We start from the raw sequence: 17,032 nt of genomic DNA, 5'->3' as shown, positions 1-17,032 counted from the left end.
CACCACTGACAACTGCATTTATTTCAAAATGTGGAATGTTGTAACAGAAACATGCAGTAGTCTCAGGGAGAAGAAAAACCTATCATCTTGACATCAAAGAGTCCCAAAAGTCTTCAAACAATCAAACAAAGGAGCGCTTCATCAGAGATGGGGTGTACCGGATCTCGTTATAGCACCTCTCATCTTCTCCCTTCCTCTCACGCCACTTCCCGTTCTGCCCAGTGTGCTGCAGCCACAGGACGAGCACTAGCAAAGCCAGCAGCACCAGGCTCATGGACAAGGTCAGCAGCACAGCCTGCAGTATTCCTGAGGAGCTCTCAGGGGCTGCAGAGAAAATCCAGCTGTAGACATCACAAGGGTTTGCCAAATAAAATCCTGCCCATGAAAGTAGGTAGAGAGGAACTTACTGGCGTAGATGGACAAGTTGACGTAGCAGTGCTCCGTTCCCAGCACATTACTGGCAGAGCAGCGATACAGGCCAGACGTTTGAGATGACACGTTGACAATCTGGACCGACCCCGACAGATCCCCTGAGTTGGAGGATGCACATCAACATTGATGAAACCAAACAAACAGCAGGAAAGAATGGTAATGGTGGACCATCTGACACATCATTTAAAAGTGAACTGAACTTTAGCTGCAGCCCATGTTAGCGTCTCATGTGACAGATGCTCTGCAGTTGGACGCTTCTATGTAAAACACTCTTTAGGGAATTATTACACAAAACTGTTTTTGTACATGAATGTGTTGCAGAGACCCTAGTCATTTGAGATACTAAGACTGAAGTTAATGATGTTATGTTATTGAAGACGAAAAATCAGAAAATCTTTCCTGATGCTGCTTTGCTTTTAATCATTCTTCCTAAAATAGTATCTTGTGAATCCTCACATTTTTGGAAGTTCACCTTTAGAACTCTTCCACACAGCCTCTTTTATTGTCTTCAACAAGCATCAACTTTTCACATGAATTTGCTTATTGTAGATTTCTTTCAGGCATCTTCACACGTAATGTACAGGAGAAAAGAGCACGTGTGTGTGTGCCGCTGACCCTCCATGTTGATGGGAAGTGAGATTTCCTCTGGATTAACTTTATCCCAGTGAATCTCTGGAGTGGGGATGCCCTCGGCCACTGAGCAGGAGAGCCTGACACTTCCTCCCGTATCAATATCTCCATCCCACTGGCACGCAGGCAGCGATGGTGGTGCTGAAAAAATAGATACATAAATTAATATGTTGACGGACTTTTCTGTATGCAACTTGGATTGTGGTGAGTCAGAGGGATCTGGAAGCACAGCTGACTGCTCTTTGTACATTTGCAATATTTGATTAGCAGCAGCCCACAAGGGAGACTTGTTTTTTATTATTGTTTAGTCTTTTTTGCCAGGTAGCAGTGAAGAGAGATAAGAAATAATGGCAAGATGAAGAATGGATGACATGCAGCTAATGTTGGCAGGCTGGAACCAGCTGTATCCAGCACCACTGCAACCAGGAGAGCTGTGGCCTTTTACCTGATGTAAAATCACTGCCTTGTGTCTTCCTCTTTAATGTCAAGTATAACAGCGTAGACATTACACTATTGATACACAAAGTAGGCCAGATTACAACACTTTGGTCTTATTGAAGAAAAATGCGGATCCAGACTGAGCAGCATTGCCATGATTAGAGCCAAGCTACTCAGATGGCTAGAAACTTATCGTTATCTGTCTGGGACCTCTTTCTGCACTACAAAAACATCCTCATGGCGGTCATGACAGAGTGGGGAGAATTAAGGATCAATATGAGGAAGAACTTATTCCCTGAGGCAGTGGCCCTAATGAACTCCATATCACACCATTAACTGACACAGGCTTGCACTTGTCTATACACTTACAATGTGCATGCTGTTCATAATCTGTTTCTTACATATTACCTATTTCAATGTCAATTGCGTGTATTTTTTCCTCTATAATCTCAGTAAGTCAGTCAATACACATTTGCACTTAATTCGGCCTTTGTAGAGATAACTCCCACTGTCAGCCAGGTACATATTGTCCGTATTCTGTCAATATTTGCAAACAACCTGTTCACCCTGTTTACAATCTGAACATAACACAAATGAGTACATAGCTGTGTAGATATAGTAGGACAAAGCACCAGTAGAAACACAGGGTCTGTATGTGTACTCTGCACAATGACAACAGAACTGAATCCTAGTGTGACTCTAATCCATTCACACATACCAGTAAATGCATCCTTAAGGTCTTAGTGCTTTAAGCAGCTGGCTAACTCTTGTGACACACTCACCCAGAACACTGAGCACCAGCTCTCCTATACCAGGATCAGCAGTCTCTGGAGGGTTGTTGACCATACAGTGGTAAATACCACCATCGGATACTCTTGTGTCATTCAGGATGATGTCTGCACTGGACGGAATACCTGCAGGTGGTTTACATGGAAGGAAAATATTTCATCTGTCTTCTGTTTGAAGCTCCAGCTAAAAAAGGGAAACATGGTTGCAGTACCTCTAAAAGCCACTCTGCCCGTTAGGGAGGGGTCTTCAACGGCCTGTCCGTGGTCATACACTATCACCTGGAAGCGGAGTTGAAAATAAGCAAAAGACAATGTTTTGGAGGATATTGTGTTTTAGTGACTCATACACCTAAAGTGTTTACAGGGTTACAGTCTGACAAATGCTTCTGGAGATCCAAGACATACATGTGCTATCCCCCGAGTCCAAACCAGCCAAATCTGTTATAGGGTGAATAGAAGAGTGGGTTGTAGTATACTGTCAGTGTACAGTGGGACCTATAAAGGAAGTATGTGGTTGTCATACAAGTCATGTCAAAAGGCAGCAATGTGAGGGGCCCTTTGTCATTTTCTTCAAGCTGTCCCAAACTGTTGCTTCATTACCCTGTCCTGAGAACTCAGACCTGCATTGGTGTGTCTGGACTGGAGAAGGGAGCCATGGTCCAGATAATGTTGAGCCTGGAGAGGCGGGTGGAGGTAAAGAAGGAGCAGGGCAGGATGACATAATCCCCTCGGACTACCTCCACAAATGATTCCCTCATGTTTATCCTGAGTGCATCTGTGTGAATTAGCAAGGAGGGAGAGGACAAACAAAAATTAGACAGGCCTATCACACAGAGCAGAGTTAAACCTTTCAGATAAGGTCTTAATGTTCAACTTCTGTTCTTTAACTTCCCCAGTTTTTCTGTCGACATGCAGGCTTCCCTGCTCCTCCCCCTTCATTACTGCAATAATGAACCCCCCCCCCCGATCATAGGCAGGCCTTTGTGTGTGTGTGTGTGCATTCAGTGTGCGTAGTAATTGTTAATTACACTTGACAGCTTCAAAGGTTGAGCCAAACAAATCACAGGGTAAGTAGAACAAGAGCCCACTTCACTGTGAAGTGTGTTTGTGAAAACACACTCAGTTCACAGTATTGTTTTTATGCAGTTCACCAGTTTCTCAAATGTCAGTCTGGTTTAGAAGTTTTAAGTTAAGACTCGAAACAAACATAAGCTTCAAAGAAAGTCATATTAAAAGGTTGATATTTAGAGGTATGAGTGCTGATGCACTTACAAATGTCTTGATATTGTGTTTTGATGGTGCTCATCTCCCCTCATGCATATAATCTTACTTTGGGAAAAGTTTTCTAGGAGGATCATCAAACATCTCTCCAGATGAAATCAGACGATACACTAAAATGATCTATCTGTAACATACTGTTATTTCCTTAAATAAAGCCCAAGAGTTAAAAAGTGTAAGTATAAAAAGTAAAGCAGCTGCAATTCTTGTAGCTTTGCAGATCCCTCAAGGCACTACAGGCTGTAGCTGTGTAGATAATTACTAAAATGATTCAACTTTGTCTCAGTGTAGCAGAAAAGCAGACTCACCATTCTCCCAAGCGGTGAAACACACACATAAGGTCCAGAGCATCCATCTTCCCGAAGTAGCCATAGCTGACAGGGAAGACAGAGAGGCAGCCTCTCTCTCTCTCCTGCATACCAGCTGGTGTCCAAATAACTAGGCATGCATGATTAATCTATTGAGCGATGTGAGCGGCACCACCCTCCTCTATGTTCATTTGCAATTTATTCTTCTGTGTCATTAGACCCGCACGGAGAAATTCTGTGGTTCAGTTCTCGGAATGCAGAAGTAGGAGGATTTTTTTAAGTACTCTTTAAACGTTGATGTCTAAACTGATAGCAGTGGTTCGCATAGGGCTAAGCTATTCAGTCACTATTTTCCATAGAAAACATTTATATTAAATCTATGACAGAAGACCATAAGGCTATTATTACCCTGTACACCAAGCAATGCTGCAATTTTATGATGCATTTAATTGCTTTTGAATTTAAAACTCTGCTTTAAAACTGCTTTCATGTGATAAGGTGACTTATCTAAATAAATTAATCTAGACTGATTTCTTTAATGTATTAATTCATTATTTATCAAGGAAAGTATTGGCAAACCTCTTTGAGTAACAACTGCTCCAGTACCCATCCGCGTTTAATGAGTTACCTGTTGAGGTCAATTTCAAATCTTCACATTTTGTACAAATAACCAAACTTTAGAATTAATCAGTTAACACAAAACAATTGCAAGTTGAAAATTAATTTTAATAGTGAATTTGGAATAAACCTGGATGAATGAAATTCTCAATCAGAATCTTTTTGACTGAACTGAAATGACTCCTATAAATTAGCTTAGCATTTCTTAGCAGCCCTGCTGAAACTTTACAGATCTGATGACAAATAAATGAATGACAAATGACGAAATTCATTAAAGAAATTAAAAAATGACCGTTTTGTTCCATATATTCAGGCTGACAATGATTTCTCACATTTCCTTGTAAGTGATAAACTGACTAATCTATACAATGGCCATCAGTTGAAAATGAATCTACAGCAATTTCTATATGAATTCACTTGTTACTTGAAGGAAACCTCTTACAAAAATTCCTTAAATGTAGAGGAAAGGCTCAAATCAGCTGTCTTAAAAATGAGGATGTTGCTGAGCAGAGACAGGTTTAAAGACAGTAACAGCAAGTCATGTGGTGACAAAGACACCCTCCAGTTAGGGCTACCTTTGGGCAAAACAAGCGATAAATGTTTTGATGAATTTAAATAAAATTACATAAATTGTGTATTCGGCGTTCACGTTTGTCGAGCTGCCTGCCAAGTTCACAACCACATGTAACACGTTGGTACGCCACAAGAGTGTAAATTTTGACCCGCTTTTAAGAGCCTCATTCGACAGTTTGACGCATACCGTCATCGAACACAACTGCTGCTTTTCACTGAGTTGGGTCCAAGAACAAAAACAAATTTGAAAGAATTGAAAGATCTCATCTCATCTTCTACTACCGCTTATCCTCACTAGGTTGGCAGAGTTGCTGTCATCAGGTGAGAGGCGGGGTACACCCTGGACAGGTGGCCAGTCTATCACAGGACTAACACAGAGACAAACAACCATTGGCATAATTGAAAGATGCAAAATGAAAATGTTAGAAAAAATCTCTCTTAGATATAAACAATGAAGATTGTTGGGTTGGTATATGTGACCCTTGTTCAATGAAAACCAGGAAAGATCTGACTAAAATACTTGTTTTGTAATTTTTCAGATCAAAATAAGGAGGCAGTCTGAGCCTGTTTTCAAGAGGTGTGGATTTGTTTTAATTATGGATTAATCCACAGTGATAGCTGACGACATATTGGTAAAATGAGAGGTACGAGGAGGTCAACTACAGGCTCAGATTTTTAACCATTTGGAGTGGAACACTAGTAGGTAGAAACCTGCAGTCATTCCAACTCCTAATTAAATATACATTTAAGCACTAAACAATCTTTAATTTGGGCTCTTACAGAAAAGTGTGTTTACTAAAAGCGAAACCAAAAAGCTTATGGCACACAGTTGACTTCTCCCAATTTATTCAATTAACATCCATCACCAACTTTGTGCGTTTCAGCTGTGAAATACAGATTATTCTTCAGACTAGAAAAAAACATCCCCGGCAAAGAGAGAATTGGCAGAACTGCTCACTACTTCCTTTAAGAGTCTCTGTTGTCATTCTGAATTACACAGTCATTATATTATACAGTGAGGTCTCCAGAAGGTTAGGCCATTTTAACCCAACAGCTCACCACAATATTCACAGTATATATACAGCACTGTGTTAATCCACAGTGAAGAATATACACACAGAACCATCAACCTACAGAAAGCATGGCAAGTAATTTAATTGTGTGGCCACAGAAAAGGGCAGATGTGTGTGTATCTGGACTGTGCATCTCATCTCTTAAATTTACCAAATCAATAAATTACAGTACTTTTCTGTTGTCTTATTCACACAAGATACAAGTGTGTAAGAAGTATACACACGCACACACACAGGTTAGAGGATAAATGGTTGGACACTTCTTTGTAAAATGTTTTAGCCAGTCTCTATTCTCTAAATTACACCTAATTCCGGTCTCTCATGAGATGGGGCCACAATAAATAGAAGATGAGTGAGAAGGAATCAGAGGAGAAAGACAGAAAGTGACAGCGAGACAGACAGGTAAATGGAGTGACTTCTGCCTTATGCTCTTCAGGGTAACAGGGAGTGACCTGGTTGCAGGCCAGCCAATCACAGAAGCATCCAGACTGGTTTAGACCTACCGGAACGCTTCAGGGAGAGGCCTCTGCCTGTTGCTGCAGTTTGACAGCAGTAAAGTCCATTCACAAAAGCATGGTGACGGGTTTCTCCAGGAACTTGCGGAACTCTGCGAGCCACTGCGCGCCGACGGCCCCATCCACTACCCTGTGGTCGCAGCTCAGTGTCACCGACATCATGCTGGCTACGTCAAACCTACAAAACACAGATGCATGTTTCATAAGATATTGAGTTTTAACCTGCAGTGTGTCTTGTTATAATACTGTTGCCATGACACTGACCCTTTCTCATTGTCAGCAGGCAACAGCCGTTTCTCTGAGCCTCCAACAGCGAGGATACAGGCCTGAGGAGGGTTGATGATGGCTGAGAAGTTCTTGATGCCAAACATCCCCAAATTAGAGATTGTGAATGTACCTCCCTAGGGGGAAAAAAACAAAGAACATTTCATTATGTTAGTTCACTCTTTAAATATAAAGTGTGTACCCAAAAGATCTCAAATGGAAAAAAACAGAGTATAGACACAGAATCAGAGAAGGTACCTGGAATTCATGAGGCTGCAGTTTGCCATCCCTCGCTTTGGCAGCAAGAGCCAACACATCAGCGCTGATGGCAGCCAGTCCTTTGGTGTGGGCATTGAACACTATGGGTGTGATGAGGCCGTTGGCAGTGCTTACTGCTACACTCACGTCCACTACATGGTTCCTGAAAACATTAAAATAAGTCAATACTAATGACAGCACAGCCATCTGGACAATGTGAGGTCGTTTCTACAGTAAAAACAGTCGAGTAATGTGAGTTTTGAGTGTTGTGATCTCTCTCTGTCTTTCTTCTAATGATGAGTGAACCGTGCACTAAAGTCACATCATATTGAAGATGCATTTAAGTTACCAGATGTGACTGTGTTTATATACAGTTTATATAATGATATCCCACAATTTTTTTATCAATCATGGCAGCACACTGGCAAGACCGTGAGATCCACATGCTGCTCTGTAAAGAGAAGAGGAGATTCGGCGGCAGATATCAGGCACTGTGCAGGACACAGAGATTTATTCAAATATCAAACTGTAAGGGTTAAAAAAATACACCCATGCCGGCGATTGTTTATCTGCAATATACAATGACATATGAAGGAATTAAAAACAGGCACGCATCTGTCACAGCGTCAGGTCTGACCTGGGACTTCTGCCGATGTGAAAGCGCACCAAAGGGGAGTTGATCCGGGTCTGAAAATACCGGGTCAATCCGGAATTTTCGATGGGAAAGTGGTATAATACTGCATTAAGCGAGCCTGCTCTTTTACGACTCCACCCCTGATTGTAGTTCGTTTATGAAAAAGCATACCTACCTTCATGTATGGGGGGTAAAAGCTGCCTGGGGCTGCAGGAGCAGCAGCAGCAGGAGGAACAGAGGCAGTGGTCTGAAAATGCCAGGGCGACCCGGGATTTTTGATGTGAAAGCGGCATAATTCTATTTTTGCTAGTGAAAACTTCCTGGTCTTCTCAAGGAACATGTATGTTACAGAGGAACTTTGCTTTGCCAACGCTCAAATACATTCAGCAAAAAAGAAACTTGATTGTGTGTATACATGACAGGGAAGTTCTCAAGGACAGATCTTCTTGGAGAAATTTCTGTAAACCTCTAGATTATGGTTACCAGGTAAAAAATAACTGTTTTGTTGAAATCAGCTGGAGAGAACTAACGGTAACATCATTTTTTGCAGTGCACACACATTAAATTCAGATTTAAAACCCACCAAATTAAGACAAGGAAGATTTGTATGGCAATGTTTCCTGTTTGCTGCTGCTCAACAGAACAACATGTACAATACATGTGTTTTGATATTTGTGTTGATGTCTGTTCACTCACTGGCGGATGACGGTCTCCATCCAGGAAGAGTTGCATTCAGGAACCTTGAGGCAGGACAGAGCGCTGGCTTTGATGATGAAGTCATTGACACTAAGCTTGATATTCTGGGCTTTAACCTCCTGCAGAGAGGAGGCAAGGTTGTTTGAGAAGCAGGAAATAAATATCTCATTTCAAGAACAAAGAAAGTTTCATTCAATTACATTTACATGTGCAAACTCACTTCATTGAGCTCTTTTCGAAGCTCGAGCACTTGGTCCATGTTGATGTCTACAGACAGATAATAGTGGGGGATGGTTTGCTTGGACTGCATCAACCTCTGAGCGATGACCTGCAATGGAGACAAACAGACAAACACAGTGGAGTGAAAAAGTGTTTGCACCATTCCCGATTTCTTATTTTATTACATGTTTGTCACATCTAAATTCAGATCAAATTTCAGTGTGAAAATGTGTCTGTCTCCCCTGGCCCGCAGGTATATTACATGCACACCACGGATACTACAAATCCCAGACTGCATTACAACAGCTGAACTGGCATCAGGCAGGTACTTTATTGACAAACTTATTATTATTATTATTATCATTATTATTATTATTATTAGTAGTAGTAGTAGTAGTAGTATTAAATTTATCAGTCTCATGGTTGCCTCTGCAACCGTTCTTCATATCAGTAGAGCAGCACAGCAGCTTCTGAAGCTCCATCAGTCCAGATGGCTAACCTATAAAGCCAAACCGCAAGCATTAAAGCACTAAATACTACAATATCTTAACGGACATAACGCTGTACCAGTTAGTAGACTACATGCTAAATTGGTTAGCCTACTGTTCCACAGAAGCACACATAGCAAACAGAAATATAAATGACAACACTACTATAGCTAAACACCAATCGGTTAACACACATCCTAACATACAGACACACTGAAAGAGTCCGTCAGCCAAATAATGGCAGAATGTTTAACACAGCCTCAGCATGCTAACTTAAACTTATCATTAGCTCATTGACTAATAGGGTTAGTCACCACCACATTAGTCCCACTAATCTCCCTTTATTCAGAATTTGTGTGTTCACCTGTTTGTGTGGGATACGGGGTACTCCACCCAATATAATGGTAGGGGAAAAACTGCTAGAAGTGACTGGCAGACCAAAATTACCCCAAGAGTGCAGCAACGACTCATCCAAGAGGTCACAAAAGACCCCACAACGACATCCAAGGAATTGCAGACCTCACTTGCCTTAGTTAAGTTTGGGGTCCATGACTCCACCATAAGAAAGAGACCGGGCAAAAATGGCCTGGATGGCAGAGTTACAAGACTTAAACCACTGCTGAGCAAAAGGAACATAAGACTTTTGGGAAAATACACTGTGGACTGACAAGACAAAAATTGAACTGTTTGGAGGGTGAGTATCCTATGTCATCTAGTGTAAAAGTCACCACATTTCTGAAAAAGAACATCATACCAACAGTAAAATCTAGTGATGGTCAGGGCTGTTTTGCTACGAGAAATTGAACCATGAATTCTGCCGTCTACCAAAAAATCCTGTAAGAGAATGTCCGGCCATCAGTTCATGACCTCAAGCTGAAGAGAACTTGGGTTCTGTAGCAAGAAAATGACCCATAACACACCAGCAAGTCCACCACTTTTTCAAATATGGCCATGTAGGTTTGGATTTTCTTTAAAAATTTCATTTAAAAACTGCATTTTTGCATTTACTTGTATAATCTTTGACTAATATTTAAATTTGTTTGATGATCTGAAACATTTAAGTGTGTCAAACGTGCAAAAAAATAAGAAATCAGGAAGGGGGCCAACACTTTTTCCACACGACGGCATATACACTTCAGCTTTGTTCCATAAGCCATCGTGGAGACAAAAGAGGTGTGTTAGACGCACATGACGTAAATCACAACAGCATTACTCATCCAACTCAAAAGTTTCATGAATTCTACCAGACAGCTGGCAGGAGTTTAAGTAAGAGAAGAAATCACTGTTGAATATAAAAATATTTCACAGTGAGCAACAAAAGTCTGGCATGAGCTTGCTCCTCTCACCTTGCGGATGTTGCTGATAGGGATGTCTGTAAAGGTGCCACCTGCTACAGCAGGAGCTGCAGCAGGTGTTGGAGCAGCTGGAGTGGGAGCAGCTACAGCCTGTCAACAGAGATTTAATTTGCATGTCAAATTAGAGTTAAACGAAAAAAAAAAAAAAAGAATACATAGTTGCCAACACTGAAATTTGAGGGTTGGACAACAGGAGCAAAAGATTATTTGTCAATACATGCATCAAACAACTTAAACCCTAATGAACTCACCAAGTAACACATGAATGATTTGGTTATTAGTATCAGTTAGACAAACTCTAAGAGAGTTGTGTGTATTCAAAACACCAAATTAAATAATCAATAATAAGAAAGGAAGTTGTAAGATAGGATTCAATAGTGCTGAATGTCTATTTCTACTCATAGGGCTTCACTTACAGGTGCAGCCTTCGAAGGAACAAAGCTCTCAATATCTTTCCGGGTGACGCGTCCATCAGGCCCAGAGCCTAAACAGAGCACACATCAACAAATAAAATGACTAGAAATACACAATGTTCTCACAAAGCGCATTTTAGTTTCAAACTTTGGGTTACCTACCGCTGACCTGTGCCAGGTCAATTCCCTTTTCAGCAGCGAGTTTCTTGGCTAGTGGGCTGGCAAACACACGACCCTTCCTAGGTGCTGCTGGGGCAGCAGCTGCTGGGGCAGGACTGGGTGCTGCAGGAGTTGGTGCAGCAGCCTACAACAGAAACATAAAACACTCTTAAGCTACATTAATACTACATTTAGAGGTTTCTTGGGAGTATCGGAAAATAATATTCCCATATATTTGAAAATTTGACCAACCGGAGAAGGAGGTGATGAAGGAGGTGGTGTGGAAACATCTACCACCCCAGTCTCTACATAATCCTTGAAGGCAGAAATGTCACCTTCTTTCTCTACAATAATGCAGAGTGGCGCTCCCAGAGGAACATCTCGGGTTCCCTCTGCCACTAAGATTTTAGCCAAATATCCCTCTTCCTGCACTTCAAAGCCTGCACATGAAATCCAAGAAGCAAACATGGTGAGATTGTAGTAACTTAGCATAAAAATAGAGAAGAAATTTAACAGAGCAAGACTGATTATATCATTTAATAGTAAATACTTCAGGAATGAGGTGTCCAAGGTGCTAGTTTGATTTATTTACCGATGGTTGCCTTGTCAGTTTCAATCTCAGCGAGCAGATCTCCTTCACTCAGCTTTTCTCCAACCTTCTTCTCCCAGCGCTGTACTGTTCCCATTGTCATGGTGGGGGAGAGGGCAGGAAGTGCAACCTGCAACATACATCCAGATGGCATCTCTGCAGTTTCCAGTCCGACCAGTTGGGTTTGGAAAACTTGTTACGAACTGAGTCAAGGCTAATCGAATTCTGCAAAACAATCCTAATAATGTTCTAGCAACATCCATTGTTAGGCTGGCAAGGGATTTCAATGCCCACCGTTTATCTGATTCAATTATGAAATTAGCTTAAATTTAACCTCTTGTTTTAATGCACACGTGGATATAAGATGACATGGAAGCCCTCAAGTAGACACATCAAATACTGGAAAAAAAGAAAAAAGATTTCCTTAAAAAAGGAAAAAATAAAATGTGCAATTATTACTTCTCCATGGTTTGATTCTACAGCAACTTTTAATTAATTGACTCACTCGATTTGTCACGCTGGGCCAATCATTTTAACAAAAAACATTGACACACTAGCAGGAGAAGATGTGGGGCACCACATTTAGTCATTTAATCAAGGAGAATCTGACAGGAAGACCCTCTTAAAACTCCAGCTATGGCTACAGGACAATAAGAGTGTAAATAGACTCATGAAAGCCCCTTTCACATCAAGTGAAAAAGATTTTATTGGCTTGGCTCGACTTTGATATGAACAGGAATGCCGCATCAACCCGGGTTTTTTGATCTGATGTTGATGTATCCTGTTATGCTATCCTGTAGCCTGTTACATTCTGATTTTGTCACTCACAGCCTGAAAGACTGTATCATTGTAGAAGCTTAAGCTCAAAAAAAAGTTTTGGTCTACTCCCATAAAGACCGATCTCTGAAGGGCAGAGTTTTTTCTTCATTTTTTTTCAATCAAACAAATCAAAAGTGTTGTTACACGATCATTAATGGAAGCGCATAGGGAAATTGCACAGTTCGGGGAATGCAAGTGCGACTGTGTTTATTTACAGTTTGTACAGCAATATCCCACACTTGTGTAACGATCATGGCAGCGCTCTGCATCCGAGGAGAAGGGGAAATCCGGTGTCAGATATCAGGCACCGTGCAGGACACAGTGATTTATTCAAATATAACCAGTCTTTTGAAAGTATGGGGGTTTGACCAGTCCATTCTTCAGGTCTACAACAAACTGGAAGCGTTAAAAAAACAACACCATGCCCCCTAATGTTTACCTGCAATGTACATGATGACATATGAGGGAGGAAAAAACAGGCATGCAGTTCTCACAGCGGGAAGTCCGACCCAGGACTTCTGCTGATGTGAAAGCGCACGAAAGGCGAGTCGACCCGGGTCTGAAAATGCCGGGTTGATCTGGGATTTTCAATGTGAAAGTGGTATAAGACTGCATTAAGCGAGCCTCCTGCCCTTTCACAACTCCACCCTTGATTGTAGTTTGTTTATGAAAAAGCATGCCTACCTTCATGTGTGGGGGGTAAGAGCTGCCTGGGGCTGCAGGAGCAGCAGCAGCAGCAGGAGGAGGAGGAGCAGAGGCAGCGGTTGAAGGGGTGGCACCAGCTGCTTTGATTGAGTCCAACGTTACGTCCTTAAAGGCTGGAATTAGGTCAGGGCTGCAGGAGAAAAGATACACACAGACCTTAGAAGTAAATGTATACCTTGTCTGACATGGTTTATAGTCACTATGACACTAACTTGTCCACTGTGATGCAGATTACTGATCCAATGGTGACATCTCTGGTTCCTTCAGGAACAAGAATCTTTGCCAGATAGCACTCCTCCAGCATCTCAAACCCCACAGTGGCCTTGTCTGTCTCTACCTGCAAATACAGAGAAAACATTTAACTACTGTTGTGATAATTTGATAAAGTTATATGAGAACACAAACGTCTCCAAACCTCAGCTATAAGTTCACCCTCGTTGATTTTCTCTCCCTCCTTTTTCTCCCAGCGAGCGATTGTTCCCGTCTGCATGGTGGGTGACAGCGCGGGAAGCTCCACCTGAACAAAAAGTGCCACATTTGACCTAGTGATAATTCAAGCATGTCCTGAGTGGGGCACTGCAAATATTGCCAAATGCCATGTGTTGTAACGACAGTTGATAAATCAACATCACCTCATCCCATTGCTCAATAAATGGCCATATTACATTTCAGCTTTTCATTTTAAATAGCATCTGACACATCTTAATTAAATCAAAAACACTGAAAGTGGGAAAGGAGTCAAAACTACAGCTGAGTAGTAAAATACAATAGGTAATAAAAGAAATATTCAACTATATAGGCAGCAAAACATTTATTTAATGAAATTCAGAAAAAAAAACTTTATTTCTATTTAGTCTTGTCTGCTGTCGACAATAGGATTGTCAAAATAATCGGTTGGTACAACACAATTGAACAGTACTACAAACAACAGGCTCTAAGGTTTTCACAACTGCTTTAACAGTCATCTTAGTTAATTGAAAGAAATGCAGAATGTCATAACCTTTATGAAGCTAAGATTAAATGCAGGGCAGTTGTATACAAATATAACATTTAAACTGTGTATTTAGGCTCTGAGTATTCAGAATAGAAACAGGCCACAGTACTAACTTAGTCAAGTCAATTAATGAAATAATTTTGAGACCATGACATAATGAGACAAGAGAAAAACATCTGGAATGCCTCCAGACTGTATTTTTGACTTCCATCTGGATGCCTTTAAATACACTTCATGTAAACTTAACTTCTAGGTGAATGCCGGCTCTGTGATGGACCAAACACCTTCTGTCTCATGCTAGCTACGGAGGTCATGCTAGCTCTAACATCAGTGCTGTAGCAACCTGAAGTCTGTTCAGGTACTGTTACCTTCTGGTGCGGAGGCAGACTGTAGAACCGCTGACTTTGACACCCAGCTGCTAGCTGGGGACGCCGGAATAGGGTCGCTCTGTGGCTGAAGCCTGAGCTCAGAGACACGGCCCGGGACGCCGCTCCGCAGTGAAGCCGCCTCTGACAGCCGGTCCTGGGCACGAAGCGGGAGCCGAGCGCAGCAGGCCGGGCCGGGAGGGCACGGGGACAGGGGAGACCGGCGGACGGCCTCAGCCGCAGGATTAGACGAATCATTTCGCAGCGGTAGAAAGACTATACAGAGCTGATAAATATTGTATTTATCTTACACCGGCATCAGACATACGCCAGAACCCAATGTCTCTGTTCCCTGAAAACCTGCCCGTACTTACCCCTCACTTTCTAATGACCTCCTCTATGCCTCCTCTAGTCCAAAACACAACGATTTACGGCTCTCCTCCTTGTCCTGCCGTCGAGTCTAGGGAGGTGTCGTAAATAGTGTCCATTGAAATGACATTATCAGTGATTTCCAAACAAAGACGACCACTATACCATAAACACATAAAAAAAAGAAAGAAAGATAATAATTGTCCAACCCTATTGGTTAAAACTAGAAATTCAAGAACTGAAGATATAATTTACTGCAATCACATCAATAACCGCGTGGTGGCAGTAAATAGCTGTTGAATGTTGTACAGTCTATGACACACACTAATAGTAACATTGTATAATGAATACAGTTGCCTAACGCACACAGCACTGGTCTATGCTGCCAGTTCTTTAACCACTTCTTTTTTATATATACATGTAGTTATTAGTTTTTGTTTGCTGAATAGAACAGATCAAACAGCAACTCACTAACACATGCAACAAAGCAAATATTTTTCTCCTTCTCCCCCCTCTCATCCCTCTTCCCCTTATGAAACCAGTACAAAAAAGCAAATCATAACAACAAAAAATGAAAATAAATAAATAAAATAAAAAGAGCACAAAAACAAGTTGCTCACATCTAATAATATATGTAATCTCTTTAATCCATCTTCCAATTCTAGGTCCATCATAATTTTTCCAATGAAGGGAAATTATACGTTTAGCTTGTCATACACACATATCTACACATCTAGATTGTTTACTTTGTAAGTATGGGATAGTTGGATATATGCCCAGAAGGAAAAGCTTGTGGTCCAGTCTTAGCTAATATCAGATCAATAATATTAATGATATCTTGCCAGAAGGATTTCATTTTCACACATTTCCCATATGCAGTGGTACGACATTCTTCTTGCTTTATTACACTAAATACACGTATCAGAGATGTTTTCATTAAACTTGTGCAATTTGGCTGGGGTTACGTATTTATGGATCAGCCATTTATACTGAATAAGTTTCAGGTTGCTGGTGATTGCTTGTTTCTGAGCCTTCATACATGCCACGTTTCAGTCCTGTAGTGAAATTCCATCACCTATCTTCCATCTACAGTCTCAACTTATGTTTTGAAGATTCATCATAACAATGTCTTATAATTGGTGACTCTAATGACAAATAGTTTTGAGATGATGATACAAAGCTCTTAATTTGAAGGTATTTGAAGAAATGCATTTTTGGAATCTTATATTCTGTTGATAATTCTGAAAAGGATATAAATACGTCATCTTTTCTGTTTATATTTTACACTTTCCTTAATCCCTTTTCATGCAATGCCCTGTGATAGAATAACTGCTGTCACTAAAAGCTTTATTTATATTCATTATCAAATTGTCATAGAACATCATCAGCTATATCTTTGTATCACGATCAGATTCTATATGTTCATTTTAGTCAGATGTTTGATTATCTCATTTCTCCTGCTGTTCTATTCTCTCTCTTTTCTGTGTCTACCCGGCCTTATGCAAATGGGTCCCTCCATATGAGCTGGGTTTGGCTCCAGGTTTCAGTGTCGTCTTCATGCTTTCTGGAGGTTTCAGGCCAGGTTTTAGGTTTTTAATTTTGCGTCTTGAGACAATAACTGATGCTATATAAATGAAACTGAAATTAATTCTGTTGAGTCCGACTGCCAACATTTGTATCATGACAATGAGAGTGTTTTTTGGATGTTTACTTGTGGAAACAATTAAGAATTTAATCACAGCTTAAATATGACCATTAGATATTATTTAATTTTCTATCAGTTTGTGGGAGGTGTACACAGAGTGAAAATTTCTAATCAAGGACTGTATTCTTAAGTGATGCACCATCTAATTAAATATCCAAAAAACACTTAAGGCAAACGGACTTATAGAGTTGTTTCTTTTCTCTTTTTTTTTTTATATGACAAATAGATTTTCAGCTCTACAGGACTGGTGGGAAGTCAAGGTTTAAAAAGGAAAATCTGTAGGTGTAGCCCAAGAGAAACTTGTTTGACTTAATTCTGTTAAGTCTGTCTTGAAAGGCCTAGCCCCA

The 17,032-nt window shown here is 40.8% G+C and overlaps 2 protein-coding genes across 3 annotated transcripts; both read right to left on the bottom strand.

Moving 5' to 3' along the window:
- On the bottom strand, nt 1–4,002 carry zgc:165604 (uncharacterized protein LOC792578 homolog). Its single transcript, XM_047606851.1, has 7 exons — nt 3,875–4,002; nt 2,909–3,063; nt 2,501–2,567; nt 2,283–2,414; nt 1,048–1,203; nt 408–530; nt 1–324 (listed from the first exon to the last, which is right to left on the bottom strand). The coding sequence occupies exons 1-7, from the start codon at nt 3,936–3,938 to the stop codon at nt 122–124; spliced, it is 900 nt and encodes a 299-aa protein (XP_047462807.1). The 5' UTR covers nt 3,939–4,002; the 3' UTR covers nt 1–121.
- A 1,892-nt stretch (nt 4,003–5,894) lies between these two features.
- On the bottom strand, nt 5,895–15,116 carry dlat (dihydrolipoamide S-acetyltransferase (E2 component of pyruvate dehydrogenase complex)). 2 transcript variants are annotated; one of them, XM_047606847.1, is made up of 15 exons: nt 14,986–15,116; nt 14,615–14,897; nt 13,668–13,769; nt 13,465–13,589; nt 13,232–13,382; nt 11,732–11,858; nt 11,392–11,579; nt 11,143–11,284; nt 10,984–11,051; nt 10,559–10,657; nt 8,726–8,833; nt 8,506–8,624; nt 7,176–7,338; nt 6,918–7,054; nt 5,895–6,831 (listed from the first exon to the last, which is right to left on the bottom strand). In XM_047606847.1, exons 2-15 carry the CDS (start codon nt 14,867–14,869, stop codon nt 6,702–6,704), a joined length of 1,914 nt encoding a protein of 637 aa, XP_047462803.1. In that variant the 5' UTR covers nt 14,870–14,897; nt 14,986–15,116; the 3' UTR covers nt 5,895–6,701. The 2 variants fall into 2 exon arrangements, with proteins under 2 accessions (XP_047462803.1, XP_047462802.1); XM_047606846.1 differs by having other exon boundaries at nt 14,615–15,040.
- Between the last annotated feature and the right edge of the window lie 1,916 nt (nt 15,117–17,032).

The sequence above is a fragment of the Mugil cephalus genome, chromosome 15 (assembly GCF_022458985.1).
Source record: "Mugil cephalus isolate CIBA_MC_2020 chromosome 15, CIBA_Mcephalus_1.1, whole genome shotgun sequence".
NCBI classification, from domain to species: Eukaryota; Metazoa; Chordata; class Actinopteri; order Mugiliformes; family Mugilidae; genus Mugil; species Mugil cephalus.
This window is presented reverse-complemented; position numbering and strand designations above follow the sequence as displayed.